Raw genomic sequence first — 25,310 nt, 5'->3', positions numbered from 1 at the left:
GGGAGATTGTGAGAAGGAACACATGCTTGCTTTCTTTTCTAGGAGTGTCCCCCACTAAAATCTCTTCCCAGATACAGGATAGAATGGATTGAAAATCTTTTGCTTATAATTCTTATTTCACTGTTTACACATTTCTTTTATTCTCTTTAAGATATGTTTGTTATGTGTTTGTTATCAGAACCTATAAAATAATACTTTTTAAAATAGTTGTATAGTTTGCTTATTATATGAAAACATTTAATTTTATAGGATTTTTAACATTGATAGACATCTCAAGTATTTGTTAACAAACTGCAATATGTTTTATATTTAACTATATTTGACTAGTTAATTGTTTAAACATATTTACTCTCTTCCTCTCATCTTCATGGCCCTCTTTGATTTTGGGTTCAGCCATATGACTTGCTTTAGTCAATAGAATGGTCAGAAGTAGCTGTTTGCCAATTCCCAGCCCAGGCCCTGGGAAGTCCTGCATGTTTTTGCTTGCTTTCTGGAGCTTCTGTTATCAACCTGGAAGGAATATGGCCAGACTAACACTCTGGATTCAGGAAAAGAGGGTAAGAAAATGTGAAGCAAAGCCAGAGTTCTGTTGCTGGATCTAGGCTACATCAGACAAAGACCCTCATATGTATGACTAAGCCTTGTCTTTAATCAGTAGAGCTGCTCAGATGAATTCAGTCTAGACCAGTTAACAAATGGATGAGAGTAAATTATTCTTGTTTCATCAGAAATTTCTTTATTCTTACTTATTTTTATTAAGCACCAGCTTAATACTACATAAAATTCAAATCATCCTTCAATTACCCATTCTTCCCTCCCCCATACAAATTCTTATTAAAGAGCTCTTCAAGTGAGGACATGCTCTCTTCTCTCTTCTGTATAAAACTTTATCAAATAAAGGCAAAGAACTGTGTATATCTTGCTGTAAAATGCTGCCCACATCTGTGGAAAATATCTGTCCAGGCTCTTTTCACTGTCCAGGTCCTGAAAGTCTCTTTTTCATGAGCTGTCTCTTTACAAAACAAGTCCACCACTTGCTATGTTTATCGTTCTGAGGGTCAAAAACTTTGTCACAAATCTCTGTCCAGTTGCTTGTCTCAACTGCTTTAAGTAGGCCCCTATCGCCTTACCTTCCTGTTTGTTTGCTGGGGTGGCATAAATTACATTAAGTCGAAAACCAGGCTCTCTAGGAATGGGAAAATTAGTGATTCCTAGTGCATACATTTCTTTTTCACCTTGGCTTTTGGAATTGCACTTTTGGAGATTCTTTAGACACTCATCAAAAGTGTAGAGAATTATATATATCAAGGTTCTATTAGCTTCATTCTTAATCTTACAGTTTTTGAAGAAGACATTGGCCTTGAAGTAATAGATGGCTTCATCCACAATGCCTATATCTTTTGTCTCTCTAGGGATGGGTCCTTTGAACTGACTTCTGATAGGCAACAGTGCCATGTTTCCAATGATTTTGGTGTCAGGGTCCATGAGAGAAGAGTGGTAAGCTGGGATCTTGGCGATACCCGGGTTTCAAGCTAGACAAGGAAATTAGGGTTCGAGCCTGGTGCTTCCAGTCTGGTGTCTGGGGCCTAAATTTTTCACGTTTTAAGTGACTGAATGGTTTGTTACAGAGTATTTTGTGGTAGTGGCTACAAAATGTATGCCTATATGAGGGATATATTTTTAGAACTAGAAATGTTGGGACAATGAATATTTCCCTCATTCAGTACATTATACATTTCATTCTTTATTGATATTCTTAATATATGTTTCATGATAAAACTAAGTCAGTATGTGTCTCCATTTATAGTTCCCACATTTGGAAATTTATCCAAACATGACACCGTCCTGAAAACATTAATCTTACTAGTCTGTTCTTACTTTATTTGTTGATTGCATCTTTCTATATATATTATAGACGTGGATATCTTATTTTTACAGAAGCATGGACGTTCAAGATTATATAGTCTACTGTGTAGAATACTGAAGTCAAATACATGAGTTCTGTCTCTACTGAACACTCTTCTTTATAGAAAAGTTCTAGGTGTGTATACCTTCCTGAAAAGAATTTGGGTATGATCTGTGTGCCCCTTTATTGGTATATGGAGCTTTAGGATTCTGTACAGTAGAACACAAAACTTACATTCTACAAATAGTTAAATTATTGATGATGTTTTTTGGCCAGTGTTAAGTACTCCGGAAGTGAACTACATTTGTTAAACTTCTTTCTTTACCCAAGAAAATATCTGTCTTCTCAGATTATTGATGCACATGCCAGTGTACATAATCAGAAATATAGTTGTGTCTTAGATACTTGCCAGAGAGTAAACTATGGACCCAAGAACTGCTTAATAGCCATAACCACATTGAAAAGAACTTTATTTGCTTAAGCATAGCTGATCCACCTATATCTCTAGACATTTTAAGTACCTGTCAAGAGCTTCAGAGAGTTGTGTTTATGTGGATCACACTGGTTTCCTACCCAGTTCCTTGTTACTGAATTGTTTGGTGAGTTGTCATCATCCTATACTAAGAGATATTAGAAGAAACTTCTCTGTGAAGGTCACTGTACTCATTTTGAGTTGTTGATATTGTTTAGTATATAATAGGGTCCTCTCTTTGAAATCTCATAGTATTTTTTTTTTCATTCCTACTTGTGCAACCATATTTTTCTTTATCTCAGATTTTCCCATTTTAAATTCTTTGGGATTGTATGCTAATTGTATTTTTGAAAGCTACTCTGAGACTTATAATTACATAGCAAAGTATTAAATGTGGATGTAAATAAAAACCTGGTTGAAGTGTGATTAAAGTTAGACAAACATCAGGATGTCCTTTCTATATGACATTAAATTATGAGACAGAGATGGATTCTTCCACACACTTCATTCCTCTGCATAGCTATTAATTTAACTGCCTATTCCTTTTGGCACTAGGTTAATAAAAACAAATGTGTAGAACTGCTACCTGATTCTCTTTTCCTCTTCGTAATATAAAGGAGAAAGTATGGTCCAGAGAACAGTTGCAGAATGATATTCACAAAATCTGTCAAGCCTCCCCACTGATTCATGACATGTTGTGGCCCTTAATACACTAAAAATTATATAATGCACCCAGATTTTTATTGGGTAGAAAAAGAGGAAACATCTTGCAAAGAGCCATTACTCTTGTACAGCAATTCAAATGGTTGTCTTATTTTTTGTTAGGCTCAAATTGTCTATGCAGATGCCCCAAGTCAGTATTTCCAAAGCATGCAGGTATCAGGAACATATACCTCATAAGGTGAAAATAGCCAATGATTAAAAGTTTAAAAAATAAAAATACATGTAAATGTTTTTAATTATCTCTATAAATGCAAATTATTTTTGGATATATTGTAAAACATTCCATTTTTCTCTGTACAGAAATCTTTATGTCATTTGAACTATATAAGATTTTGAGGTCATTCTTTGGCTCAACATAACCTGCCCAAATTAGCTAAGTAGATTTTTTTTAAAGAAACAAACAAAAGAAAAAATACAGTAGTTAAAGAATATTTATTTGTTTTGGAACACACACAAGATTTGTTTTTAAGGCATGCCTATATATTACTCAGATTCTGTGGTATTTATATTTTTGCTTTTATACATTGCATAGTATTTGTCTTTGTTATTGGATTTTTACTTCACTTTGCTTTTAAACACTAAGTAAGTTATTGTATTCACTAAATCATCACAGTGCCCTCTTTTTATTATGAAATTATCAAATTAGAATAAATAAAACAAGATTAGCCTTACAGAATAGGTTATAATATGAGATATTAAATTTGAATATTGGGATGCCTGGGTGGCTCATTCAGTTAAGTGTCTGCCTTTAGCTCAGGTCATGATCCCTGGGTCCTGGGATTGAGTCCCACAGGGCTAAGGAAAAGCAGGTGGGGAGCCTGCTTCTCCCTCTGTCTGCTGCCCTCCCCCCACCCTTGCTTGTGCTCTCTCTCTCTCTGGCCAATAAATAAATAAAATCTTTAAAAAAAAAAAAAAGTTTGGATGTTATCCCATTGGTCTGAAGAGGAAATGCTGCTCAGTGCAAGTTGATCTCATTGTGTGTTTGAGAGTGGTTGAGGGAGAATAATCAGAAAGATTACTGAGTATGAAGTGCCCAGGACCAATGATCATAGGACAGTATTCTAAATGATCAAATGTTGACTTTCAAAAAGTGAGGATATGGTAATTGTTGTAATTTCCAGTTTGAAACTTCCATTTAACAATGTTGTGATGTTGTATATTTCCCGAAAAATAAGTGAAGACTTAATATTTGCTTGTTAGTTAGCCCATAGCTCTCGACAGAAGCATCACTTCCCCAGAGCAGTCTTCCTTGATAACCTCATCACCTTGCTGGTCTAAGTCGAAATTTATTTAGACCTCCTCGTCTAAAATTTATTTATTTTTTACTATACTTTCAAAGAACCATGTTCCTTCCCTTTGTTGTAATTAAATGCTCACTTGTACATTTATTCGATTATTTGAAGGTAAGTCCTTTTCTAAAGGTTTTATCACTAGAATCTGCACAATGTAAGGACTAAATAAATGATGCTTAACGTTGTGAACAACAAAAAGTGATTATTGTTGAATTCAAAGAGGTTGCTTTCTTTTCTATCAGAACATATTTTTTTCTTCAGAATTCTGGCCTGATGATGGATGCATGATTGTTTCTTATTTTAAGACACGTATGTTACTACATGTTACTACGTGTTTTCTTTCATATATATAGCATATATTATATTTTAGAAAGAAATTTTCTATTATCATTAATATGGCTGATTAGGTATTGGAACTTACCTTCTGTTGTGAGACATTTCTGTTTTAACTTTATGTCTTCTGAACTGAGGGTACTGGCAGGTTTTGTCAGCTGTATTTGAAATGCAGACATCTTTGGAAGTTAGAGGGAATAATTTTTTTTTTTCTTGACTAGGAATATAAAGACAGTAATTCCTTACAGGCAAAACTGGACAGGTTTTAAAATCTTTAAAAGATTAAGAGTTTCTTAATTTTGAGGTTCCTTAGTTATGACAAAGATTCTTATGTATGTAACAAAGACTCCTACCTTAGCCTGCCTCTGCATTATCCCATGGAACTTGGAAGAGCAGGAGTAACCAAAGTGGATGTGAGCTAGTGTTGTTTGCTATGGCATAAATAATAAAGTAAGTCCATTTGGACCTCTCTCTTTTCCAGGGGTGTCTTGCAGAAGTAAATGCCAATGTCCTTTGGATGAAGGCCCACTAATCGTAGACCTGAGAGAATTCCTACAAATAACTGGCTAAGGAAAAGAAATAGCTGACCATGAGAGAATCAAAAACAAAATAAAAACACTAGAAAGAGGAAATAATCTGCAAAAACTTCAACTGTTGGAGCTATCAGGCATATATTATTGAATTATAATACTTAGTATATTTGAAAGAAGACAAACTTGAAAAGATATTCAGAATACAGGAAGCTATAAAAAAGGACCAACAGATTTGAAAAATAACCAAAAAGAATATCTGAGAATAAAAGACAGAACAATTGAAAATAAAACTGAATGACTTAATGGATGCATTTAGCAGTTAATTAGATGAACAATAGGAAAATTAGTGGACTACAAGATTGAAGAGAAGAAATTCTCTAGAATATACAACAGAGGTAATAAGAGAAGGAAACCATAAAAGAGAGATATAAAAACCATGGAGTATTAACATAAGAAATTTCAACATACGTCTAATTGGAGTTCCAAAGAGAGGAAAGAGAAATTAGAATATAAACAATATTGTAATAAGTAATGTTTGGGATATTTTTGGAAATAAAAACACCAATCCTCAAATTTAGGAGTAACAATTAGTAAGTAACAACTTCTCAGTATTAACAGTAGAAACAGCAGAAGCCAAAGAGCATACATGTTAAATGTGTTAAAAGAAAATAAGGGCTAACCTAGAATTCTATACTAAGTGAAAGCAAATATCTAGAATTAGGGGTAAAAAAAAAGACATCTTAAATCAGCAAAAATATTCCCACCAGTAGATCCTTATAAAGGGAAAATCTGAAAGATATATTTCAGGCAGAAGTGATACCAAGTGATACATGGTGAGAGGGATGAATAATGAAAGAAGTGGTAAATATGTAGTAAATCTAAGTGAACTTTAATATTTTAAAAGCAAATAATATTGTTTTGTGAGGTTTAAAGGCACAAGATAGAATTAAAACAAAAAACAATAATGTATAAATGAGGAAGAATAGTAATTGGCATTCTCATAGGATCAAAGAGAATAAATATACTGGTTAATTTTCAACGTTGATCAGTTATATATGTGTGTTGTAATTTCTAGACTAATCTTAAGGGAATAGAATAGGGAGCATACAGTCTAATGTAGTAAAGGAAAAAAATAATAGATTTTGAGAAAAAATACCTACTCAAAAAATGACCGAAAGGCAATAATGGAGAGAAGGAAGAACAAAGAAGAAATAAAATTGAAGTGAGAAATTAGATGGCAGATATAGACCCAAATATATCTGTAATTAAATTAAATGTGAATGGAATAAATGTTCCATGTGAAAGCTTAAAAAAAATCTGACTTCATAAAAATATGAATTTTAATTAAATACATTTAAAAGATCATATCTAAAGTATCAGAAATGAGAAAACTGAAAGTAAAAAGGTGAAAAATAGGGGCATCTGGGTGGCTCAGTTGCCAAAAGCATCTGCCTTTGGCTCAGGTCATGATCCTGGGGTCCTGGGATTGAGCCCCACATGGGGTTCCCGCTCAGCAGGGATTCTACTTCCTTCCCTCCCTCTGTCCCCTCCCCCATCCTTGCTCTCTCTCTCTCTCTCTCTCTCTCAAGTAAATAAATAAAATCTTAAAGAAAAAAGGTGAAAATAATACAATGCTATTTGGTGTGATATATTAATATGACCCAAAATAAATTTAAAGTAAAAATCATTACTAGACATAAAGAAGGTCATGTTATAAGGAGAAAAAAATAATTAAGAATATATAAAAATTTTGACTTATGGATCTTACAACAGCCTCAACAATTTTGATTGACAGAACCAATACCTTGTAAAATGTTTTGGAGTCATGGCATCTAAATGAAAATCCATTTTTTATTTATAATATTATACATTGAAACTTCCAGATATTTTCAGAAGTTTATGATATACATCATTTATCTTATTGCTAGAAAATATGTTGAAAATGGCTATTTAATTTTCAAATGTCTATTATTTATAGATGTCAACCACAGAATTATCTGATAAAGTTTGATTAAAATTATAACCATATTTGTCACAGAGATTTAGTTTGTAGTTTTTCTTTGTTATTGCTAAAATGATTGATCATGTCTTGCTCTGGTACTCTTAGTCTGAACTAATTCTTTTTATACTGTATTCCTTTTCAGTTTGGTATAAATATTTGCTTTTTCTTATTGTGTTGCATAGAGAAGCATTTGTTTAATAATTAGAGTCTGTGGATTAAGTATTGTGATAATAGATTGAAATTTAGATTTGGCTTTTTTTTTTTTTTTTTTAAAGCACTTTAGTTTTGGCAGTCTTTGTGATTTGAGGTGAGACCTCCCAGGACTTTGGCAACTGGATCTAGAAAAGGAAGGGACTAGAAGAAAAGATTGGTTAAGTCCTTGTTAAGTAACAATAGTAATAATGTTAATTCTAACAATAATCATTATCACTACTGCTACTCTAACTTCTCTGCCTCTTCTTAATGCTACTGTATATTGTATTCATTCATGTTTTAAAGATTATTGGTGGGGTACCTGTGTGGCTCAGTGGGTTAAATAAAGCCTCTGCCTTCAGCTCAGGTCATGATCTCAGGGTCCTGAGATTGAGCCCCACATCAGGCTCTCTGCTCAGTTTGCCTGCCTTTTCTCTCTCTGCCTGCCTTTCTGCATACTTGTGATCTCTGTCTGTCAAATAAATAAATAAAATCTTTTAAAAAAAGTAAAGATTATTGGTTTGTAAACATTTTGAACATATTCTAGATACTGTGTCCTTACTAGTTATATACATTGAAAATACAAAATTCCTTTAGGTAGACTGTCTCTTGTGGGGCAATTTGTTAAAGGAAACATTGATTTTAATACAATAAGTTTTGTTATTATTTTCTTTTAATTTTTAAAAAAATATTTATTTATTTATTTGTTAGAGGGAGTGTGTGTATGAGAGTGGAGAGGGGTAAGGGAAAGAATATTCAAGCATACTCCACACTGAGCATGGAGCCTGAAGTAGATAGAACTCAGTCTCAGGACCCATGAGATCATGACCTAAGCTGAAACCAAGAGTAGGCCACTTAACTGACTGAGCCACCAAGGTGACCCTATTGTTTTGTTTTAGAATTTGTGTTTTTGTGCCTTGTTGAAAGAAACTATGTGAGATTTCTTTCTATTTACTTAATACTTATTTTATAAAATTTCTATTTATTATTTATATTCTTTAATATAGTTTTGCACTTTTGTATGGAATATACCATATATAGTCCAGAGTTCTTGTAATTTAAGCTTCTTAGTTTATAAATCTTTTAAATTATGTATTCTTTCCTTTTTTTCTCCCTCTAATTTATTGGAACTCCCATTGTTTTAAAATACTGATCCTTGTTATCTGGCAATCTTGTTGAAGTCTTATATTAATTCTAACTCTTGTCTGTATATTATCTTGTGTTTATTATATAGATGATATCATCTATACATAATAGCACTCTTTACAATTTTTTTCAACTTTACATCTCTTGTTGCTGTTTAAATTTTCTTTTTTTTAATTTAGATAAGACCTCATTATATAATGTGTTAAAACAATGGCCCTAATTAATATCTTTGTCTTTTTTAATGGAAATATTTCTAACAAATCACTGTGAAGGATGAGGTTTTCTGAGGGTTTTGTAAGTCCTAAGACCTTTCTGTTATACCATACTGCCTTAAAAGATTGTATCTTTATATTTTTGAGAGAAAATAGACTTAATCATTTATGGGAGGAAAGTCAATGATGCTCTTTGGAAATATGAGAAAATGTATGGATTTTCTCTACAGGAATAAAATGGACTTTTGACATCAACAGAAGTACTTTGTGTACAATTTTAGGGGCTCATGGGTCTGTTAAATTTCCTTTAATGACTCAAAGTTAAGATTCTTTGGTATAAAATAAATTTATTCATTAAAATATTTAAGAAATTTTATTGACTACCCTTTATATGGCGATGACTAAAATGCACTGGGTGTGTAGAAAAGAGAACACTGAAACCCATGAGCTCTAGATACTCATGATATAAAACATAAATTAATGTAGATGTTAAAATACAGTAAATGAGACTTTTGAGGAGAATATATGAATTCTTATCTCAGTGACTTCTTTCTTTGAGTGTTTTAGTGAAAGTGCACAATTGAATTTCAAATACTATTTTGTTACAGTTTAGAAGTTCCTGATATGAATAAACATTAGGCCGGGCAAATGAGAATGAGTTCATATAATAATAAATGATTATATTCTATTTAGCCTCTCTACTCCCGTTAGTTTTTTCTTTTCTAAATTGCACTATATATCGTCATATTACACGGGTACATACTTAAGAGGCTTTATTTTGGTTGAGCCAACATATTGGCATTCAGTGTTTTATTAACATTTTTGCAAAAATGTCTGTAGGTCATTTTTCTCAAAAGGAATAAAGAATCCCTTTGGCTTTTTTGGAAGAAGCTTTGTCGGCCTTTGCCTTCTAAAACGTTGTTGACAACTTGAAAATAAATAAATGCATAAGATGCTTTGGTTGAACTGATTGTAGTGATGAACAAGGCACCTTCTCGAGGGAAGTATGGCCGCAGGCTTGCTGCACTGAGGATGGATTTAAAGTCTGGAACTTTATCTTACCTGCAGTGCTTATTGCCTCTTGGCATGAAGAGCAGATGATTATTTTCACTGGACCTCTCAGCTGCTTCTCAGGCCTCCTGCACATTTTACCAGTTTATATAAACTCAGAGGAGGCATTCTGCCTGTGGCTGGATTAACCTCAGTTTTTCCTGGATCTTTAAAAGGAAGAAGTCAAATTGGTCCAAGCCTTCTTGGGTGTATTTCTATTCCATCCGTCTTTTGAAATGAAATTGCTTACATCTGTTTCTAGAGAGGTTTCAGGAGGGAATTTTCATTTCAAATGATTAATACATGCAGTGGCTTCCTCACTAACAGCTAATGCTAAAAATAATACATAGAAATATTCTTCTAAACTAAGTTTACAGCATGTTTTGGGGCAAAACATAAGTAAATTTGCATATGGATTGTGACTATCAGCTCATACTTAAATTTTTATATGTGTAAGAAGCTAAAAGATTTGGGGAAAGAACAACTAATCCTCGTATATGATCTTGGATATAACTGTTATATGACAATCAGTTTCTTAGCTAGGATTTGTAAAATTAACTAGCTAAAAGATTTGGGGAAAGAACAACTATCATACAGTATAATAAAAACACTCAGTACATCTATTACTACAGAAACTTAGGATAGCTCATCAACCGACTAATCCTCAGTATATGATCTTGGATATAACTATGTTATATGTCAACCAGTTTCTTACCTAGGATTTGTAAAATTAACTATCAGTTAATTAAACTAAAATGAAATCCATTCCATAGTTTAGTTCTGAGTTATTCCTTTAATGTTTAATGTTCACATAAGCTGTTGGATCATTAGTTCATGCCCAGTCTTGAACTTGATCTAAGACTTGAAGCTTTGATTTTTTGTTTCATGAATATTTAATTGACTGAACTCTTTTTCTCTTACAGTGTGAGTGAGTGTGGAACATATTCTTTATTGCTAAAGTTATCCGTTGTGCTTGGCGTTTTAATTTACTTTCTTAAACTTTTTAACCAAGGACTATTTCAAATCCATTGAGCATACTTTATCACACTTTTTCAGATGATTACATTTTCTCTTTGAAGTTTTTTAAAAAATTTTTATGAAACTTGAGAATATTTTCCATCTAGTTTTAGCTTACTAAACATGACATTGAGGTCATACAGGAATCATTCTCTGTATGAATGATTTCTGTATAAATGTATCATGCTTCTAAATGTCAAGTAGAAATGATCCAATATGAGTCATCTTCATTTATCTAATTGATCATTGGTATATATGACTTATTTAGAATTAAGCATATTAATATAAATTATTATATCTTAGAGAATATTTATTACAAATTACCTGTCATTACCACCCTTCCCTCCATCCTCCAGATGTTGTTTCTCTTCATTAAGTGGTGAGATGGAGTAAGAAGCATCATGTTGAGCCTGCTCTTTATATAGGAGGGTAGGAAGAGATAAATTTTTGCTGTATACTTCTGCATATGCTATTTTTACTATATGTAAATTGACCTGATTTACAATGAATAGTACTGAAGTTATTGATTTCAAATTAACCATTATTACTAATACAATTTAATTATGACGCTGTGACTTGTAAAAATGTCTTATGACTTCTCAAGTATTTTCTTTTTCTTATTTTATTCTCATCAAGTAGATGATGAGTAAATGATGTTCATATGTATTTATTAAGTAATATGGTCAAGATGAAAAAATAGTTTTTCTGAAACCCATCTGACCATCTTTCAGTTACACTGTTGTTAAATATATTTTAGTGTTTCACTGAAATTAAGTGAAATCATTACCTGTATTTGGAGCTTCATTTGTTTAAATCAGACATTTCTATACCATCTTTATTTTTTTTTAATTCGATTTTGTTTTTTCAGTGTCTATACCATCTTTAACATAGACTTTAGCTGATTAGTACAGAGGATCCATAATTCTTGACAGCAGCGTGGATCTAACCAAGAGATGCCTTTTGTTTGTCTCATGTACCGTTTTATATTTAAAAATGGGAAATTTACATAAAAATCTGGATTTCCAGCTTCTCTTGAAAAGTGAGAATATTGGGTAACAAAGATTTTATGTCTCTTTGTGGAAATCATCAAATAGTGCTAAAGAGTTGCTGTCTCCTTGATAGAAGATACTGTTTTCAGTAATTCAGTCCTTTGTGTCTTCCTGACACTGATGCAGTGTCAGCTATAGAACTAAGAGCAAAATATGATTACACTGTATTACCAGAATTCGTACATGAGGCTCACTTTCCTCCTTTGTGTTATAAGCCTGACTACCATAGGCAGTTGATTTGTGACACCTGATTACATCACTTACTCCTACTTTTGGTTTGTTTATATTGAGTTCTTATTTAAACTTCTCATCATCTGTACATCTCTTCAATAATAGTGTTCCTATCTGGAGAATCAGATAGGATTGCCTTATGAATGTCCTCTTTATCCTGCAAAATATTTCTCAGAGACTTTTAATCTCAGCTTCACAGTGAAAAGTCTTACATTTATATACCTAGATCTTCTTTCTCTTTACTTTTTTGGTGTTTAGGCTTCTGTATCTCACTTTCTGTTGCACATCTCCATTTGGGTATAGTGTAGCTAGCTCTTATTAAACTGATTTTTTTATACAGTTTCCCAGATATGATTTTCCTTCTATATTTCTGAATGCAGAGTATGGTAACATCATACTATAGTCACTAAAAAATAGAAACACTGAAGTTTTCTGTCTCTCATTCCTAAGAGCTCTCAGTTCTCAGCTCTCAGTTCCTAAGAGCTAAAAAAATAAGCTGTATTATTTGACCTCTTGAATTGACCATTGACTTAAAAGATACTTATCACCTATGTATGTACTAGAAATGTACAATGAATACAATTAAAATGAGAAAATTATCCTGCCTTCCATATGTTCCTAACTAGACCTATGAATAAAAAAGTACAACTTCATGTGATATGAAAAATGTTAGACTTATGCAGAGGATGTTACAGGACTCAGAAGAATGCCTTGTAGGACATACTGAGGGAGACTGGTATGGGAAATAGTGATGTTGCTTTAACTCAATGATGCTTCAGTAGAATTAGTTAATGATGACCTTGGGCAGTGGGAATTGCATGTAAAGAGGATAACCTGATGAAATAGAAGGGATGGTAGATGTAGGAAAATTTATAAGCAGCATGGTTTGCTTGAGGATGAAGTGTACAAAGATGTGTAGTAGATAAGCTGGAGAGACAGGTAGAGATTGTGTTATGAAAGGCCTTGCACAGGGGCACTGGGTGGCTGAGTTGTTAAGTGTCTGCCTTCGGCCCAGGTCATGATCCCAGGGACTTGGGAGCGAGCCCCACATTGGGCTCCCTCCTCTGATGGAAGCCTGTTTCTCCCTCACCCACTCCCCCTGCATGTGTTCCCTCTCTTGCTGTGTCTCTCTCTGTCAAAGTAATAAAATCTTAAAAAAAAAAAAAAAGGCCTTGAATAATATATGAAGAACTTAGTTGATATTTTCAGAAGATCTGAAAAAAAAATTTGGGCAAAGGTATAGTAGAGTCAGAGATGCAGTTTAGTAAGAATATGGTTGAGTGTTTTTATTTGGTACAAAGCTTGAATGGACAAGTCCAATTAGGGAGATAAAGCATTAGTTATGAAATCAAAGTGATGTGCAATAAAATGGTTATAATAAAGACATAGAAGATTTGATCAGATAAATATTTAGAAGGTAAAATATATTATATAAACATACATTCAAGATATCTTTGGGAAGTTATGACTATGATTTTTTTAATCTCTTGACATGCAAAAATAAATCTAAGTGTATTTTTCTCTTTATATATTCACTGTTTTGTTAATAAAGAAAATACATATATGCATGTATATATAAGAGTGAAAGGAAGTCAGGCATTTCACCAAGAAGCAGAATCCTGCATTTTACATTTAAGAAACATGTTTTCTTTTAGTCTGTCATAGGGAAGAATCATTTTACTGTCTCAGTTTACCAATAGCACTTACTTGTAAGAGAGTGATTCATAAGTCAGAAATGTTCCTAGCAATGACTGTTGCAATTCTTCAGCAATCAACTGACAAGCATATAGATTTGTCAAATGGAACGCTAAAGCACAATTTTAAATTGTGAGGTAGTGTTCTTATAAAGCCAGTCTGATAAATGGCTTTCTCTCATTAGTTTTAAGAAGTTTTATTTTTGTTTTAAAGATTTTCTTTATTTGAGAGAGAGAGAAAGCAGAGAGGGAGGGAGAGAACAAGAGCACAAGCTCGTGGGAGACTGGGGTGGGGTGCTGAAGGAGAAGCAGACTTGCAGCTGAGCAGAGAGCCCAATGTGGGGCTCGATCCCAGGACCTTGGGGTTATGACCTGAAGGTAGATGAGCTGAAGGTAGATGCCTAACTGACTGAGCCACCAAGGAACCCCTAGTTTTTAAGTTTTAGACCTTTAATTAGTTTAATTCTCCCTCTCTAACATATGGGAAAAAGCTCTCTGGATTTACTTTTATAATTTGTATTTTACATGTTATACAATAAATCCACATTTACTGCAGAACACTTTTGGAAATATGCATAAGATAATGAAGCAAAAGTAAAGTCTTCTATACTCCCACTACCCAAAACCAGTCCTCTTAAAATTAGGAATATACAGTTCCATTGTTCATAGATACACACATATACAAACACACACACACACACACACACACACACACACACATATACACACACACATATGTATGTGTATATGTATAGAGGGAGAGAGACAGAGAGAAAAAGGAGAGAAGGACACCTTTGTTATCTATAATTTTCTTATTTGTGACCACACCACTTGACTATTTTATAGTTTATAAAATCCCACATTTTTTGTTGAATAGCTTTTTAATATTCTACTGTTGTCAGTAGTATACCAATATATATTCCTGTAGCTAACAATTTCGCTGTATTTGTCATTATTCCCTTGGGATTATTTCTAGTGTAAAGTATAATCATTAAGCAAAACATCTTTTAACCTTTTAAAATATATGTTGATACATATTGCCAAATACATCAGTTGATTTATATTTCCAAGTTGCTCTCTTGGAAAATTGCACTGTAACCAACAGTGAGGGAGACTGTTGTTTTCCACATACACTTCAGATTTTGATACTAGCATAGGAAATATTTTCAAAAACATTTAAATTACATTGATTTAAGTAACCTAAGAAGTTAAACACTTATGTTTATTCAGTGTTTAAAATTTTTCTAGTAATATCCTTTATACATTTTTAAAATCAGGGTTTTTGTCTGTTCCTTACAGATTTATATAAAGCCTTTAATTAAAAAGATACCATTACATTTTGTTCAGTTTTCTCTAGTCAGCTATTTGTCTTTTTTTTTTTTTTTAAGATTTTATTTATTTATTTGACAGAGAGAGAGATCACAAGTAGGCAGAAAGGCAGCCAGAGAGAGAGGGGGAAGCAGGCTCCCTGCTGAGCAGAGAGCCCGATGCAGGGCTTGATCCCAGGACCCTGGGATCATGACCTGAGCCGAAAGCAGAGGCTTTAACCCACTGAGCCACCCAGGCGCCCCTGTCTTTTTTTTTTTTTTTAAGATTTTATTTTTTTGTCAGAGAGAGAGAGTACAAGCAGGGGAGTGTCAGGCAGAAGGAGAAGCAGGCTCCCTGCTTCTCCTTCTGCCCTTCCCTCCCCCCACCTTGTGCGTGCTTACTCGCACTCTTTCTCTCAAATAAATAAATAAATAAAATCTTAAAAAAAAACCACTTAAATACTGATAGGAAAGATCTCAGAAAGATTACATACATTCCCATGTTTATTTTAGCATTTATTCAGGAGAGCCAAAATTTAGACATGCCATTAATGTTCATCTGTGGACATTAATGGATAAAGAAAATGTGGTATGTACATACAATGGAATGTTATTCAGCCTTAAAAAAAAAAAAAGAAGGGAATTCTGCCATTTGCAGCAACGTGGGTAAACCTAGAGGATATTCTACTAAGTGAAATAAGCCATTTCAGAAGGATAGAGAGTGTATGATACCATTTATACGAGGCATCTAAAATAGTTGAACTCAGAACCAGAGACTAGAATGGTGGTTGCCAGGAGATGGGGGACGAGGATACAGGAAGTTAATAATCAAAGAGCACCAAGTTTCAATTATATAAGGTATGACCTAGACGTCTAATATATAAGATTATATTTATAATAATACTGTATTGTATGCTTAAAAATTTGCCAAGGGGATAGATATTATATTGTGTTCTTATCACAGAAAATAAAATGGAGGGCAGCAGGAAGCTTTTGAAGGTGATGGACATGTTTATGGCATAGATTGTGGTGATAGTTTTATGGGTGTATACTTATAACTGATCAAGTCATATACATTAACTATGTACAGCTTTTTGTACATCAGTCATACTTCAGCAATGTGATTGTAAAAAAAGTCTTTCAACTTTATTACTAGATAAGGGTAATAAATGTCAATAAGTGACCAAAGAGGGGTAAAGACAATGAAATACTCAATAACTGAGATTAACAGACAATAAGCTGGAAAAGTTAGACTTATTGGCCCTGTGTTTCCCTGTTGCAGACTGATTATTTACTTTCAAAAAAAAATTCAAATCAATACTGTGATTTCCTCCACTTTTTGTGTCACTCTGCCTCTCATTCTTTCTTTTATTGCTCTCGAAAGATTTTCTCATTTGAGGGCCCCAAAGATCAGCTCTGATAAGCTATATTGCCTTGGTGTCTTTTCTTGTCACTTTTGACACTGATTGACCTATCTAGCTCAGGGAAGTGGTAATACACTACTTTAGTCTTACTCTTTTCCTTGCTGCTTTTGTGACAGAAGAAAAGATTATGACTCTCTTGATAAAAGTTGAACAAGTGTCTGTGTGGGCAAAATATGAAAACTAGCAGAAAATGTCTCTTTTTACACATTTTCAAGTTCTTCCTCTTCCTCAAGAGTCATGTGATTAAATGCATGAATTTTATTCTCCAGCACATAGCAGCTTCATGGTCATTAGTCTTCATTGTGTCCTCAGAGATATTTATATATGAATTTCCAGGAAATTTAATCTGGTTCATATGACTAAAGGAATCTGATAAAAATGGACTGTTGCTTCATAATGCTAATAACCTTAGAATATCAGAGGAATTTAAGAATATATAGAGAATAATTCTTATAGGACACTTAATTGGCCTAGTGTATTTTGTAATAAACTATGTTGTTTGGCAAGTTTTTGAATCACATGATTTTAGAATTCTTTTTATTGATCAGTTACCAAAATTGAGAGAGCTTAGCAAAGTAACGTAGATTTAGGCATTCCAAGTTGGTCAAGGGGAGAGGCACAATAGACAACCATTATCATGGTAGTTTTAGTACTCTTTGGTCTGCCTTCCTATCTTTTCCCGTCCTTCCTTTTCTCCATCTTTACTCCATTAGGTCTTTGCCTTTGGGTGACTCAACTGCCCTCCAAGACTCTGGGTCATTGGTGACTAACTGTTTCTCTGAAGTTCAGTTATTAAATGGTTTCATGATTCCTGAGTGACCTGCTTATGGTAACAACAAAGTCATGGTTTCTTGTTGGGTATTCTTTCCTTCATGACTGAGTTACTTCACTTTCACTGTAAAATACGTTCCAAAAATCTCCAGTTTTTCTCTTCCAAGCATGTGCACATATACATGTACACACGCATATGCAATGACTTCTATTTAACTTAGCCTCTTATTCTGTACTTTCCCTTCAGTGATATCTATGAATTTATATTTCTTTCTTTTTTGTTTTAAAAGAATAAAGCAGAACTCTCCTTTTCAGAATTATTCACAGTATGTAATTTGAATTCTTTTGATATTTTTAAATTAAATTGGTTTGAAAAATATAAGAAATGGAAGAAATTTTAACTAGCTCCATCTGTGCATAAAGATGAATGAATATATTAAATTTCAGGAAAAAAATGATCACCATACCTAAGACCTCAGAATAATAATCAAAAAGAGAATTATCTTCAGTTCATTTGAAAAAAAAGAGAAAGAATTCACACCAACCCTAAGTTATTTCTGTCATTTAAAGATTGATAAGTTTTAAAACCTGAAAATGTTAATACCATTCAGTTCTTATCAAAATAAGAACATAGAACAGTTCTTAATTTGACATTGTTCTTCTAGAAGTTGGTTGTTCAGTGATTTAGGACTCTGCCATTTGCATATTGATTTCATTTGTTTCTAAGATATCTTTGTTTTGTCAAAAAGAGTATAAAATTAATTATATTGATTTAATGTCATGTCTTATTAGTTACATATTTTGATTTTTCTCTTTTAAATACCATATCATCTTGACTAAATATTTCATCTATTTTGGCGTGTGTAACATGAAGCCTTTTTACCAATAAATAATTAATATTATGGAGCTTTAGCTTATAATGTAATTAATAATTTTCTTCATCTAAAATGTGATGAACTGCTCTGCATTCTTCAGCTGTACACATGAGGGCAAGGATATGTCAATAGTTGACCCATTGCCAAAAATATCATGATATGGATGAATCAACCTCTTTCTCTTTCTCTCAAAATCCCTCTCTCTCCCTCTCTCAAGATATCTTATCCTGATTTACTTTGTTGTTGTTTTACATGGTACTTAAAACCTTCTAACATTGTATGTTCTTTACTTATTCATATTTATTTTTATTTACTGCTTTTCCTGGTTTAATTTTCTGGGAGGCAAAGCACAATTATGGGAATTGTTTAAACCTTGCAACCCAATTTATATTAATTTTGTCATCATTAAAATGATATAAATAGCAACAATTTGGGATGCCTGGGTGGCTCAGTTGGTTAAGCCACTGTCTTCAGCTCAGGTCATGATCCCAGGCTCCTGGGATCCGTCCCGCATTGGGCTCTCTGCTCAGTGGGGAGTCTTCTCTCTCTGCCTCTGCCTGATACTGTGCCTGCTTGTGCTCTCTCTCTGACAAATAAAAAAATTAAAAAAAAAGAAATAGCAACAATTTTATGACATCAGAACAACTAAGAATGAAAGCACAGATGGGAGAGAAAACCTTGTGTAAATTGATACAAAAGTCTACTCAAAATCAGCAAAACAAATTAGAATATGGAAATTACTTAGATGAATCAAGCTAGAAAAAAATGAATGGGAGGCAGATGAACAGAAATTAGCTTGTCTTATAAAATATGTATTTAAGAAAAAAAGATTATGTTGAGCATAATGTATTAGGTATATTCATCATGACTGCCCATAATATTCATAAATGTACTATATCCCAAATTCCTATAAACTAATTTGGTTATGTAATGGAGCTCAAAGAAGTTACTTTTTCAAAAACGTACTCTATATAGTCTCTAACTCTAGAAGGAGTGATATGAAGAGAGAAATATTAAACTATTTTACTGGTATGGACTGTGTTTGATATGTCCAAGAATAACTTCACTGGACAAGTTAAATAGGCAGAAAAGACTTTATTCATGAGTTTTGCAATAGGGGAGAAAGATTGAACCAAACTGTTCTGTAATAAAAATGAGAGTTTTTAAGCATGCTTGGGTCCACTAGAAAAGTACTGTAGGGGGCACCTGGGTGGTTCAATCAGTTGAGCATCTGCCTTTGGCTCAGCTCCTGATGCCAGGGTTCTGGGATCGAGCCCCGAATCGGGCTCCCTGGAAGCCTGTTTCTCCCACTCCCCCTGCTTGTGTTCCCTCTGTTGCTGTTTCTCTCTCTGTCAAATAAATAAATAAAATCTTAAAAAAAAAAAGTACTATAGGGCTTTAGGGAGAAGGCTGGCAGTGTGATTACATGGTGTCTGCTCCTTGTTGCTCATGGAAGTTAGGCTCCTATCCTCCCAGAGACTGGTTGATAGGGGCTCCATCTTTCTTGAGGTTTACATTTTTAGGGATTGGCTGCCAGGGCCTTGAGAAAGATACTCCGGATTGTAAAACTGATAAGAGTCTAAGAAGATTTATATCTCAAAGGAGCTGAGAAATAATTTACAGTTTTAAGTTTTTTAAAATAAATATTCTAAGGAAAGGGAGGTCAGGGGCCTATCGTCAGAAGGAAACTTGAAAGTTTAATCCAGCTCAGAGGAATTAGGCCATCTCAGATAAAAGAAACTGCTCAGATCTTTACAATAATCTTTTTTTTTTTTTTTTTTCTTGTAGTGACGATTGTTTGCAATCCAGAGGAAACCGTTCTTTTGCTCTGGCTCATTATAGAGATCTCATATATAGAGATATATACAGGTAAGCCTGATTCCAGTGTAAGAATTATATTCAAGGGAATTTTACTTTTTCCTGATATTCAGAGTTATAGCAAATGAGCATGCCTGGTCTGAGTGCTCAAAATATTAAAAATCTTGATATAATTCTGTAACACAAAATACTAAAACAATGAAGAAAACTATGGTAGAATTTTATGATAGAATCTTATGGTAGAAGAAATACTCATATGAATATTATTTGTTAGATATCAACATTATGTTTATTATATCTAAATAATTGGGAATTATTAAAAATAGTCAACATGAAAACAATATCTGAGGAACTTGTTTACCTTGTATTCATAGCGGGATATTAGGAATAACTCTGGATATATCTTCTTCAAGTGAATAAAAACAAACAAATACAGAAATCTGTAATCTAGTATATCCTCAAGTAGGTAAATTTTTCTGTTTATATATGTTAGATCTACCTATTTATATGATTAGACATTGCCTATATAAAGAAGAGTACACATATAGTACTATATGTGATATTTTCTGTTACATTATTTAAGAAGGAAGGATCTATTTGAATTCTTTTTTCTCTCTCCAAATAAGTTGGACATACATTAATATATAATTTAAAAATCAATATGGATATCTTCTATTAAAATGTTGGGATTGTGGTTACTATATTTAAATTACTATTAAAATTATGATTTTAATTAAGGCTATCTAACTGTAGTAGAAACACATAGAAACATATATTTCATAGTTTTGCTTGTTGCTGGAAAGTTCAGCGTTAGACGTAATGTTTAATCATTAGTCTTAGGGATTGATCTATTGTTTATTTTGTGCCATTGATTCTAGATAGCCAAGGAAAGACAAGCCTCCCCTGGGAAGGTGTTTTAGAATCTCTGTGTTCATGAAATTTTTCATCATATTATTGCATGAGTTTATAAAAATGTTGAGAAAACTGTGTGTTTTATTTATTTAAAATTTTTTTTTGTGTACTTTATTATCTGAAAGTTTAATAGCCTTGTTATGTGCATGGCTTTTATTGATTTATCTCAAATTCTTTTAGAAGAACAATATATATTACATATTCTTTATTCCAATAAGTGTACATTTTCCCCTTGAAAAACTATGTAGTTAAAAAATAACATAATTTTTAAAATAGGGCATGATTATATTAAACAAACATATATTAAGCATTGTAACATGAAACATGCTAGAGACAGAAATATGAACGACCAGATTATTTTTCCTCTGGTCAAACTTGGTTGGAGATGAATATTTGAGGGGATTATTTCAGTAGAGTGTTGTACATGAGAAATAGTATTTGCAGAGATGTTAAACCTAATGGACTCTGGAGCCAGACTAATTGAATTTGGATTCTCAGCTTTGTAAGTGACTAGCTGTGTGGTCTTTGGCAAGTTAATTAACCTTTCTGGGTTTCTATTTCATTACACATAAAGGAATGATATTAACTACTTTATATGGTCGTTGTCTGGATTACATAATTAATATAAGTTACATGTTTTGCCTAAAGTTTGAATTATATTGTTAATCAAATATAATTTATCATTCTGATTAGTGGTGCCAGGATTGGTGAGAAAAGTTAGGGATGACTTTCTGGAAAGCTCTCTTGCAGAGATGATTCTGGTTCTTAAAGACTAAAAACTTCTCTAAGTGAAGAAGGGGATTGTAGAGAGAAACCCAGGAATGGAGAGGAATGAGAAGTTGACAAGGATGTGATGTTACAATCTTGAAATGTTATCAGTTTTATATGATAGAATTTTAAGGTATAAGGTGGGGAATGGAATATGGAACACTAAAGAGATAAGCAGGAAGTTGATCATGAAGGATTTGTATGTTCATCTAAGGAGATTAAACTTTAACTTGTAAGTGATGGATAAAATTAAAAGTGTTTTTTTAAAAAGGGAGTGAGGGGCACCTGACTGGCTCAGTGGGAAGAGCACATGACTGTTGATCTCAGGGTCCTGAGGTTGAGTCCCATGTTGGGTGTAGAGATTACTAAAAAAAAAAAAAAAAAAAAAAGAGATAAAATTTAAAAAATACAATTAGAGGGGCACCTAGGTGGCTCAGTCGGTTAAGCAGTCAAATATTGATTTTGGCTCAAGTCATGATCTCAGGGTTGTGATAATGAGCCTTGTGGCAGGCTCTGTGTTGGGCATGGAGCCTTCTTAAGATTCTGTCTCTCCCTCTGTTCCACCCCCCGACCATGCATGCACTCTCTCTTTCTCTCTCAAAACAATGAAAAAAAAATTTAGAAATAAAAGGGAGTGAATTGGTAGATTGGATTTTGTGTAAGTCTCTCTGGGTACAATAAGTTGAGAGAAATAAGATGGAAGGCAGAAAGCAGGCGATTAAAAATGAGGCTATGAAAAATATCATTCAATAATATAGATTAAGTTACTTGATTGTCATAAAGATTAATTTACAGGTCTTCTACTTTTGAAATAATATTACTTATTTGATGTTTTAAAATTTAATTGAGAGGAAGGTGAACAAACTCTCATGGGAATAGCATAAATGGGAGAAGAGAGTTGACATTCTTACTGCTAATATTTCCCAGAAAAAAAAAGTTGACTGTTTATTATATAATCATTACAAAGATTTCTGTGCATTTTTGTAAGAAGTTTGTAAACATCCTATGTGATAATTAGACAAATAGATGCAAAATTAATAACATCATTTCTTCCCTTTTCTACCTTGTAATGACAGTAGTCGTAACAGTGGTGGCAGCAATAGCGTTCTTATAACTTCTTTGGTAAGGGGAATTGGATTATATTTGAATTAAATAATAAAGTTAAAAAGCATTTAGTTTCATATGTATTCATTTGAGTAAGCTCTTGCATCAAGCTTTGTTTTTCATTTTACTGTTTACGTTTTTCTTTGTGTATTGATTAATATAATATTAGTATAACTGATATAATGTTACCATAATGTAGTAATTGTTTGAATTTTAAAATATAAATGTAAATGCTGTTCTATAGGAAATATTGATGTTCGTTCTCTTATGTGTAATCTATGGTACTTAATAAAATCACTATGCATATGTGCATTAGGGATCTAGAATGAGGTATTTAAGAAGTCCACATACTTCTGTAGAGTTAAGTTCTCAATGCTATGTGTATGGTCCACACACCACCCTGCTGGGATTGAAAGAACAGTGTTCTCCTTTTTACACTTGAAGAAACGGACTCCAGCAGGTTAGATAACTTGCCCAAAGAGCAGCCCTGAAATTTATACCCAGGCTTTTTAACTTCACATCCAATGTTTATGTTCTGTTGTAGCATTGCTCTATCTCCTGAGAATAGTGGAAAAAGCACAATATGAACTGCTGCCCAGTTCCATAGATACCTGAATTTTGACCCAATTACTGAGAATGATAAAATGGTATTTTGGGTATTTGAGAATTTACTTGGAGCCAAAGGAATCGGTGAACATGTGTCCTGCATCAGAGTGAAGCAGACAGAAACGGCTGTAAAAAAAGTAAAACCTAGGCATGACATATGCCTAATTTATTAAGTACATCATTTAATCTCTCCAGTTCTTCCTTCAAACAATTTATCTAGTGAGTTGTAACAATTACCTCACAAAGAAGTCAAGATAATTAAATCATAACTATGTACAAAAGGCCAGGAATAGTTTTCAGTACATATTAGGCATTTTTTCTTTATTAGTCAACTTTGTAGATCTTTGATGGAGTTCTTGAAAGAATAGTTCCTTGAGAAATTCTTGGCTTTTGACAAGATTGTTTTTCTATGTAAAGTGTGACCTAGGGCCAGTAGGGGGCAGCAGAATACCAGTCCCAAATCCAAAATTCTGGTAGCCTCTTGGTTTCACAGAGCAGGTGAGACAAAACCCTTGACTTTCCCAGAGATCCATACTGGTTGGGAAAGGATAGAAGCGCTACATCTGTACTAAATGTACTTACACAGCTTACAGGCTTACGTTTGCCAAAGCAGACATCCAAACCAAAGACTGGAAAGCCAACTCAAAAAGCAGTGTCAGCTAAGCTACATCCAGTTGCACAGTAAGGTCATAAAAACAGTTAATAAGAGGCAGGAATGAAATTGAAGTTGATGTGATCATATTCTCAGTTCTTGGGAAAAAGATTCTTGTGGTATTGGAAGAGCTTGTACTTGTTTCTAAATAGGGCTCCACTTTGCTTGTTTGAGGACATGGCTATTGCATTGTTCAATATGTCAGAGTTCCTCAAACCAGCCTACCTTGTACAGGTGCTTTAGGTTTGGAGTGGTCATTGCACTTACTAAAGCCTTATCAGTAAAATTAGGTGAGAAGCTGGGAAACCCTGAGGGGAAGCATAGACTCCCAGGTCATTTTATTTTAGATTTAAAAAGGACCAGATTTAATACAAACTAGAGGGTTAACATATACCACTTCGTTATTCAGAAGTTCTTTAGAAATTCTTCAAATTTTGATACAACCTATATTAACATAGCCATTTTAGTTATTGAAAAACTATTTAAGAAAACCTAATAGAATGAGTTCCGTGAAAATTGTCACACCTAGAAACCAGCAAAATTTAAGATTGCTTTGGGTAGTATGCACATCTTAATAATATTAATTCTTTCAGTCCATGAGTAATTCAACTCTTACCAATCCATTAGACCCTACAGATTTTACTGCTGGTCAGGAGAGTCCAATGTTGTAACAATTTTAATTTACTCTGCTTCTTTTGTGAGTTTCCTAGAATTGATGTTTCTTTATTGACATAATGGAGGCCTTTGTGTTTTTTCAAGATTATTTACTTATTTGAGAGAGAGAGGAAGAAGGAGCACGAGCAGGGGGAGGGGCGGAAGAAAGAAGCAGAATCTCTGCTGAGCAGGGAGCTAAACTTGAAGCTCCATCCCAGGCCTCTGGGGTCAAGTCTTGAGCTGAAGGCAGATGCTTAACTGACTGAGCTACCCACGTGCCCCAATGGAGGACTTGATAGTAATATATGCAATAGGTCTGAATGGAGCAAGGTTAAGGTTGTCAATTTAAACTATGGCAAATATGTAAAAAACATACTTGGGGGATAATGGGTAGAACAGGGAGCTCTAGTATTTAGGTTAAGGGTTGAATCAGATGCTCTAACTCTATTGAATCAAAGTGTATTATATCTTTCAGTTCTCCGGATTTAGCAGGACAAAATAGATAATAGAATAAAAATAAGGTAAGAATATAATGGCAGAAATCATGGTATTTATACTTTAGATACA

The 25,310-nt window shown here is 33.4% G+C and overlaps 1 protein-coding gene across 1 annotated transcript in view; it reads right to left on the bottom strand.

The window, feature by feature from the left end:
* Positions 1-970: 970 nt before the first annotated feature.
* LOC111156780 (actin-related protein 2/3 complex subunit 3-like) overlaps positions 971-25,310 on the bottom strand; it is a 105,992-nt gene continuing 81,652 nt past the window's right edge. Inside the window, 2 exon segments of the mRNA XM_022517849.1 lie at positions 971-1,077; positions 1,080-1,509. Of these exon segments, the coding sequence (XP_022373557.1) occupies positions 971-1,077; positions 1,080-1,509 (537 nt within the window).

Source organism: Enhydra lutris, unplaced genomic scaffold (genome assembly GCF_002288905.1).
Source record: "Enhydra lutris kenyoni isolate GAN:26980312 unplaced genomic scaffold, ASM228890v2 scaffoldscaffold49, whole genome shotgun sequence".
NCBI lineage: Eukaryota > Metazoa > Chordata > Mammalia > Carnivora > Mustelidae > Enhydra > Enhydra lutris.
This window is presented reverse-complemented; position numbering and strand designations above follow the sequence as displayed.